The 8,416-nt window shown below is 50.5% G+C and overlaps 1 protein-coding gene across 2 annotated transcripts; it reads right to left on the minus strand.

The window, feature by feature from the left end:
• Positions 1-6,181: 6,181 nt before the first annotated feature.
• Positions 6,182-7,877, minus strand: LOC131674745 (trypsin 3A1-like). 2 transcript variants are annotated; one of them, XM_058953584.1, is made up of 4 exons: positions 7,587-7,877; positions 7,146-7,519; positions 6,605-6,907; positions 6,182-6,453 (listed from the first exon to the last, which is right to left on the minus strand). In XM_058953584.1, exons 1-4 carry the CDS (start codon positions 7,705-7,707, stop codon positions 6,391-6,393), a joined length of 861 nt encoding a protein of 286 aa, XP_058809567.1. In that variant the 5' UTR covers positions 7,708-7,877; the 3' UTR covers positions 6,182-6,390. The 2 variants fall into 2 exon arrangements, with proteins under 2 accessions (XP_058809567.1, XP_058809566.1); XM_058953583.1 differs by having other exon boundaries at positions 6,182-6,512.
• Between the last annotated feature and the right edge of the window lie 539 nt (positions 7,878-8,416).

Genomic DNA, 8,416 nt, shown 5'->3' on the forward strand with positions numbered 1-8,416 from the left:
AAGCGGCAGCAGCCGTTTCGGAAATTTCCCGGGAGGACGAAGGTCGATGCACGAGCAGTCATGCATACCTCGCTGCCGTCGCTCTGATGAATGTTGTGTGCCCGCCAGCTCCGCACGACGCGCCGAGCCCTGATGGAAATGTTCACGCTCCCGTGCAAGTGTCGCAGCCGGATTTTTCCGAACGAGGTCCGCCGAGAATATCGCCGAAGGAGGCGCACCGGCGATTCCCGATTCGGTGGCATTGTCGACTGCGATCCTCGCCGACGAGGCTCAAATGAAATACAAGCGGACGTAAATCAGCGGCGAGGACGCATTGCACCAAGGCTCATCCCACTCTCAAACAAAGACCGGAGCACGCGGCATCTTATCGCTGCCGTGATGAGGCGGCTTATTGCAATTAGCGTCGACGAGACGCTGGCCCCGGAAAAAGTGGCGCGACCAATTAGAAGTTGCAGACGCGATTACATTGCGTTGGCGGCACTAATTGTCAATTACAGATGTCGCGAATCCCAGGCAGATCGCGCTGTCTTTGTGCGTCCAAAGCCGATCGCTAGTTTGCTATAGTAAAAGGGAGAGCGCCAGAGGGATAAGTCTCCGCACGAGCGAGGAGAGGGAAGCTTTAAGCCGATTTTCCTCTCTCTCTCTCCCCCGGGCGGCTCTATCCTGCGGATTAGGCGTGCCCATTGTCAGCGGACCCGCGCTTCCGCGAGCCATGTTCTCCATTGCCAGCCTTTTTTAATTAGCGTGGTACAAGTCGCTGCCTCTTTTTTCCAGGCGCGCGCATTGATTTTATTTGCCTCCCAGAGGCGCTCGCGATAAGATGATTTATTCAGCTCTTTCTCTTCTCTCATCCAGACTATTGCCTTCCCTTTAATATTCGGTCGAGGCAATTGCAAGGAGAGGCTCTTTCCGTAGCAGTTCCGTAGCACGCTAATCTAGCTTTCCTTCCGATCCCGGCGCTCGCTAAGGAAGCACTTTGGCGTTGGTCGCTTGATACGTCGAAAATGCCTGCTTTGCCCGATGTTCTGCAAGTGCCGCGTCGAGCCAGCAATTGACACTGACGCAACAACCAACAGTGAAAATCTTGTTTGGCCTGCACCAGCGACTTTGCTGTCCTTCTCTTTCTCCACCTCGCCCATAAAATCATCGTTAAAATTTGCATTCATCCAGCTCGGACCAAGCCCCAGGTCGAGAAGCTCAGAGATCGAGTGCTCTTCGGTATTTTCAAGCGGCTAAGCCGCTTTGGCGGCGGCGGCAGCTCGTTATAACGAAGCGACGAATTGGCCGATACATCGTCGTCATTACTTACGTATCAGAGAAAGAAAATTGCGTCGGCTGGAACGAACAACGCGACAAAAGCACGAGCGACACGTAATTACGTCGTTAGAGGGTAGCATCCGCGAGAGAAGGGATCCGAAGGGAGCAACTTTGATCGTTTCCGCGCGAGAGCGAAACTCGACGCGCGCGGGTCCTGATCAAAGCGGTAATGAGGTGCCGAGGTAGTTATTAGCATCTCAACTTTGCTGCGCGAGTTCTCTCTCTCTCTCTCTCTCTCTATCTCTCGCTCTCTCTCTCTCTCTTTCTCTCTCTCTCTCTCTCTCTCTCGCGCTTGCCAAGACACGATTTTACGCGTAAGAAGGTCGCGCACGCGCTCCGCTCTTTCTTACACCTCCGCTTTTTGGCACGCGCTTCAATGCTTTAAATGCTCTTTGATGAGTTTGTTTAGCTGTTTGGTGAGAGCCATGCGCTCACTATGTCAAGGATGCGTACATAAACATGAGCGGTTTCAGATGCTGCCACGCTTATTTGAGTTTGTGCGATTGCCAATCGCAAGCATCGTCTTCCGAAGCCTTGTCATTTTTGCCAATTTGCCATCTCGTAATTACTAGTCGAAAAGCTCCGTGACACGCGAGACGGGACGGCACAACGGACCGATTCCGTTATATCATGCGGCAAGCGAGTTGATGAATTTTTTGTTGGCGCGATGTGGTGACGCAAGCCGTATACGTTTTTTGTTGTTGGTTCTTTATCGCCGAGCTTCCAATTAAGCGGCGGCCGCAAGTGTTTCCGTGGTTGCAAGCGCGCGCGCGACAATGCATATTAACGAAGTTTGCCTTCAAGATTTTGCAGGCCGAAACCCCGCCCAACTATACTCGGAGGGAAAGGAGCTCACTGCTTATCTACCCTTCAACCTCTCTTGCCCATCTCTCTCTCTCTCTCTCTCTCTCTCTCTCTTGGTCGGCTAAAATTTATGGCAAACAAACGCACCCGAGGATTTTCTTTAATACAGTCATTAAAGTCTGCTGCTACTTTTGCTTCGAAGTTTGCCTGTTGGACTTTTGTATTTCTGGATTAAACTGACTTTGCCTATTAGGATTCATTAATTTCTCTATAATAAGTTTGAGCCAAGTTTTTGAGAGTCGCTTCTTCTCTTTGTCTGTTTCAGGTAAGTGTCGAGGGAAGATCGAGGTATTCCTGACCGAGCGGCACCTGCTCAATGCAGTTTTTGCTGCCGAGTCGGAGAGTAGGCTTCGACGAAGAGGGGGGTAGCGTAATATCAGTGAAAGGGAGCGAAGCCACACGTAAAATTCGCGCGCCGCATCGTATATCTGTCTGTCAATCTAGGCGAGTGTGCGCAATCGATCTTCAAACAGGCGAATCATTACATCTTGTTGGGAGAGTTGGCTTTGAGAGCGTTGCGCGCGCATATCGATTACACTCACTGCCGGATGTACACAGGTATGCGCGCAAGCTTGGCCCCGCACAGAGCGGAGCTTCAAAGCTACTATCCCTGCCTGCCTGCCTGCCTGCCTGCCTGCCTGCCTGGGGCACAAAACTCCACGCCGTATAAGTCCACTTAATTGGATGCCCTGCTCACTCTCGCCAAATCGACGGATAAAAGAGAGAGCGGCGGAGCGGCATGCTTCGAATCGTCTCTGGCATGTAATTAAAGCCCTCTCCGCCCTCTCCGTGAGCCGCTTGATCGGAATCAAACTGCAGCTCCGCACGACGCAAATACAAGCTTTCTCCGGGCAGGACGCGCACAAGAGGTGGTTTCGGGAGACGCACTTGGCGTCAAAGGCGCAATAAAAAATGGCCCGCGGGCTCGAGTCACCGACGGCGAATTGCAGCACGCCAGCTGAGCCTGACGTGACAAATTGCGCCGTGTAGCTCGAGCGGAGGCATCGTTCGGGCTCGAAAAAATCATATTCCGACGAGCGCGTCCGGCAAAAACGCTGCGGCTGACGTCACGTCGAGCCGACTACTCGAGTAGTCGCGTGAAGCGGCGCTCGCACAATGCCGGGGGCACTCATTCAGCATTTTTGCCGATCTTGACGCCCCGCTCGCAATCGAATGAGCTCGAGGCAATTGGCAACCAATCCGTAATGGAAGCGGGCGCCGCTCGAACGACGCCGGAAACGCATCCAGTCGCAAGTCCATTCGCGCGCGGCGCAATTTGGAATTCTTCGCAGCGGGCGAGCGAAAAAGGAAGACGGATAGCGGGCACTTGATTATCAATCATCCCTTTGATTCTCAATTACACATCAAACGCCGGGGCTCGCAGGAGGGCGGCAACGGCGGCGGCAGCCGGAGTCCAGCCATTAATCACTGCAACTTGACCCAGACGCTCGCGAGAGAGAAGGGCTTCATTTGTTATGCCCAGGTGACACTCAATTATGTCGCGTAAAAGGCGCGACTAACTAGCGCCGCGCGGCGAAACTTGCCGTGGCAACTTGCGAGGCGGCCGACGAATATTGCGCGCCGGGGCTTCGGTTTCGAATTTATAATTAAGTCTGCGACTACGCGCGCGCGCGGGCTGCTGCTGCGGCCGACCGACAAAAGTTGCCGCGACCGGCGCGCGGCGTACAAATTTAGCGCGCGCCCGCGCCTGTCGACCCGCCTTTTTTATCGACTGCCGCCCTGAGCACCTGCAAACTTTCTCGATTATAGTTTTCTGCCGGCGACGATCCGAAGCCAGTTAGAGCACAAGATTGTTTCTCGAGTGGCTCGACTCGCGCATTCTTAATAGCTCGTCTGAGCGAAAAAGCTCGCGATAAAGTCGTTACACGGACGACACCTGCAGCAGCACCAGCTTTCCTCCCCTCGGCGTCGTTCTATTACCAAACGGAATGGCAGGGGACTCGGGCTACAATGCCAGAGGCAGATTAAATTTGCTAACGCGAGTGAAAGGTATTTGCTTTTCATTCCTTGCGAGCTGAGGACTTTGTGTGTGTGTGTGTGTGCGCGTGTGTGTGTGTGTGTGTGTGTGTGCGCGCGCGCGCGTGAAGGCGGGAGCGGCCGGGAGAAAAAGCCTTTCCAGGTCAATATCAGAAGGAGATGCGACGTCGTCGTCGTCGTCGTCATCGTCGTCAATTGGATATGCCGGCTTGCATTTGGCATTAACTCGGCGGGCCAAGGGAACACAGAAGTGCAAATTTTTCTGCTGTTGGCTTTGTATTTAATCGTACTGTAATATTGACTTGCCTTTAATAGTCGGCGAGGTGCCTGGCAAATCTTTCCGTTTCGCGAGTCAATGTTTGCTTTAATTATGCAAGTACCTCCGAGTGATGTCGGTAGCTGGAGAATTAATGACTCACTGTTATTACAGTTAAAGCGCGCCAGCTATTTTCAGACTAATTATTGACTCTAGCACATACTCGCCTTTCGAAAACTCGTAAGAAAATCAGTTGCCGAGCAGATGAAAAATCTCGCGTGGCAGATTCACTCCGCCGGTGCTGCGTACCTCCGGCGAAAGACACACATCAAGTTGAGCTTCAAGTTTTCGATTGATCTTTCTTCCGAGGCCCGCAGGCAGCGGCCACATAAGACGAGAAAGGGTCGCGAGTGCGAAGCAAGCGACGACGCCAACTTTGGCCCGAAAGAGAGAGTTGGCCTCGCCGTCGTCGCGCCTCAGGGGACGAGTCCTTTTCAAAGTGCACCGGACATTCCTGCAACGTTGCCTCGGTCCCCCCACCCTCCCGCTACCAACTTCGTCCCATGCTATAGCGCCGCGACTCTCCCACGGCTAAGCCGTCTTTTACATTCTTTTGACACCCCCGCCTAATCCGAACCACTACCACTACTCCGCGTTTGCTCTATCTTGTTACGTTTGATCCTTACGCTAACTTTGTGGCTTTTTTCTTTGCTGCCGACTCTTGGGCTCCTTTCTTTCTTTTCCAGAGCGCCGCAATTTATCACAGCTGCTTCCGATTATACGACTTGACGACAAATCTCGTTGATTGGATTTCGAGAGATGCGTGAATTTTGTTCGACAACCAATCCCAAAGTCAAATGATACAACTTGGGCGAAATGCAAACTGCGGAGATTGGGAATATCTCTCATGTAACAGCAACGTCTTGCATGGGGTTATCGATGAACTGCCTCCTGTGGTCTCGCGTATAAGCCAAAACTCGGCGTCTCGAGTTCTCTGTGGTCATTGCGAACGATGCCTCTTGTAATCCGCAGCGATGACTTAGACATTGTTGTAGCGACAAGCGCGCCAAGCCAGCGAATGTCGCTCGACTGGTAGCAAACACTCGATGCCGATTGGGCAACTTGGGAGACATGTACAAAGTTATTACGGCATTCAGAGGGGACGCGTTTATACGCTTAGCGGGACAGACGGAAAACTAAAGCTCGTACGCGTGCTCTTGCAGTTCCCTTTCGCAAACAGTGATTTCCAAATCTCCAAATCTAACCGTCATCTCAAACCCACGCGTTATTACATTTTCGTGGTTGCAAAAATATCGCGAAGGGGACAACGGCTTATTGCGAGCATGTGACAAATTGAGCGTCCCTTCTGCAAAATGAAAACGAGAAAGAAAAAAGTAATAATTGAAGCCGTGCGAGAAAAATGCGCGGCTGTCTTCCGTAGTACCTCGTATTCTCGGCATGTCATCGCTATGCGTCAAGTGCAACTCTCTCTCCACTCTATTCATCTACTCTCTTTCTCTCCTTTTTTTGCTCCCTTTCGCGTTTTACCGGCTTCTTTGTCCGCCTGCTTTGCTTTCACCGCGTAGCGCACCTCTCTCCCTGTTGTGTGCACGAGAGAAAGTGAAGAAACTTGGAGATGCTTGCTTTTCTTCGTAGTTCTTCTTTTTTTATCCAGCTGCAGCATTGGAGCGTTTTTTCAATTGCTGAATCTTTCGCCCTGCGAATGGAGAAATGTTGGAAGAAGAAGCGTCGTATGTACGGGGATCCTTGTATCTGTTTTCACTGCTTCATAGACAATAGAAAAGTTGCTAATTATACACATGGTCTACTGAACTTTTTATTAGTTAACTGACTACAGGCCATTCTTTGTATTCACGACGTTTCAACCTCGGGTCGTCCAAGAATGAACACGCATATCGAGCGTCGCCACATCGTTCATGGCATTACGAATAAAGTCAATGTAAGTTGCCACTCGAGTGTATCGCCCAGGAACCCGAACTTGATCGCACCATTCGGGACTGTTAATCATAACACCAATGACAGTATTATTAAAAACAAGAGGACCTCCGCTGTCGCCCTAAAAAATTGATTTGGGAATAAAAATAACAAGATCCCGCAACCAATTTTCAAGATCATATTTCCCTTATACAGTGACAATGACAGACTTACACTACATGGTCCTCCACTTTCGTAGCGTGGATCAATGACGGCACAGATGAACTTTTCTCTAGGCTTGCAGTAATCTAACAGTGAGTCAGACTCTTCACTAGTAATTATTCTCACAATCATTTTGTTCAGTTGACCACTCCACGACCATTTGCAATTTGCGTCCTCGTCACCGGCATTGCACTCAATATCATCATAGCCGTATCCTGTCACCAAAGCTCTAATTCCGTCGTAGCTCTTTGTCATATTAACGGCAGGCAAATTAATTTTACTTAAATAGTATCTGCGCCCAAAATTATGCTGAAGCTATATGCAAAAATAGTGTTAAGGTTACGGTATTTTGGGGCGTAAAAAACTATGGGAAAAGTACGATAATGAACATACTTTATGGACATTTTAATCGGCTACCTGTGTCCTAGACTTTGTCCCATATGTTATCCAAGACTTTGTAAGATATAGGATAGTGTCCATGAGCATACTTTAACAATTCTTCGTAGCAGTACTTTGCCCATACATTACGGGATACATTGCCAATTATACGTACCTTCAATACAGCGATGTCTGCAATAGATGCAGTTTCTTGGTCTTGCCATTTGAAATCTTTCGGAATGTAGGCCTTGATGACATCCGATTTGAAGTAATGCCCATGTTGTTTTGCACGAGCATTGGTTATTCCAGCCAAAATAACTGGCGGCAGCTCCATGAAAGTCTCGTTTTCGTTGTTGACTAGGCAGTGAGCAGCCGTGAGTACGGATTGTTCGCCAATTATGCTGCCGCCACATACAAATTTGCCCTTTGGTTTGCCACGAATCAGTACTTGGTATTTTATCTCCCGGTTCATTCTTACTGCTTCTCCGTTTAAAATCCGTTTCGGTCGAGCAGGTGAATCGCGATCAGTAAACGCGGACAGCAGATCATCTGAAATAAAAACGAGCGAACAAACACTGTCGACTGTTCGACTATTAGACGATCGGAAAAATATCACCTCTGAATGCTAAGGCATTAGCGAGTAGTAACGGACACATCACGATCACACATGAAATTCGCGACATTTGTCGGTTAATGAGCCAAGTTGCTTTGTAAATTCTATAAAACGAAAAAGGCATCTCTCACCGAGTTCCAAACTGTAACTGACCTCATTGCCGACGTTCCCACCCACAGTCCAGCGCACATCCTTCCGCCATCTACATTCTTCAAACAGTATCAACAAAAACATTTCGAGAAAAAGCAAGAACTCATAGGCGAGCAAAGTCTTTGGAACACATCAATCGATCTTTCTACGTCGTCGCAGGTCACAATCAAGTGGGTCACGCACAAGGAGTGGCAGATGGTATATTCTTGCTTGCACCAAAAAAAAACGAAAAGGAGGAGGCAGGCGAACGCGCAGGGATACGAAAATCGTTGCAGAGAGAGAGAGAGAGAGAGAGAGAGAGAGAGAGAGAGAGAGAGAGCAAGCAGCGAGAGAGCCCACACCCAATTGGTAAAGTTGGGAGGGAGTTGGGAGGTGCCGCCCCCCGCGGCCCCTCATTGGCGAGTCGGCCTACTGCGCTCGGCCTATGCCAAGCTGCACTCTCGCAACACTCACACTCACTCACCTGACCAGCAGCAGCAGCAGCAGCAGCAGCAGCAGCAGCAGCAGCAGCAGCAGCAGCAGCAGCAGCCTTGGCACGTTGCCGCGTCGACGCACTCACGATACGACCTTTCTCCGCTGCGGCTGCTGCAATCGTTACTGGTGGCGACCTCATCCGACAAGACGCCACTCGCCAGCACTCTCGCTCCTTCCGCCTCCATTCGCCAGAGTTGCTTGTTCGTTGC

The sequence above is a fragment of the Phymastichus coffea genome, unplaced genomic scaffold (assembly GCF_024137745.1).
Source record: "Phymastichus coffea isolate CEN01 unplaced genomic scaffold, Cenicafe_Pcof_1.1 PCOF00293, whole genome shotgun sequence".
NCBI lineage: Eukaryota > Metazoa > Arthropoda > Insecta > Hymenoptera > Eulophidae > Phymastichus > Phymastichus coffea.

Excerpts from the sequence above, each read along its gene's own strand:
- LOC131674745 (XM_058953583.1), bottom strand. The coding sequence starts at position 7,707 with ATGCCTTTTTCGTTTTATAGAATTTACAAAGCAACTTGGCTCATTAAC. Across the intron at positions 6,908-7,145 it reads CAGACATCGCTGTATTGAAG|CTTCAGCATAATTTTGGGCG; the intron begins GTACGTATAATT and ends TTTTGCATATAG. Across the intron at positions 6,513-6,604 it reads AAAGTGGAGGACCATGTAGT|GGCGACAGCGGAGGTCCTCT; the intron begins GTAAGTCTGTCA and ends TCAATTTTTTAG.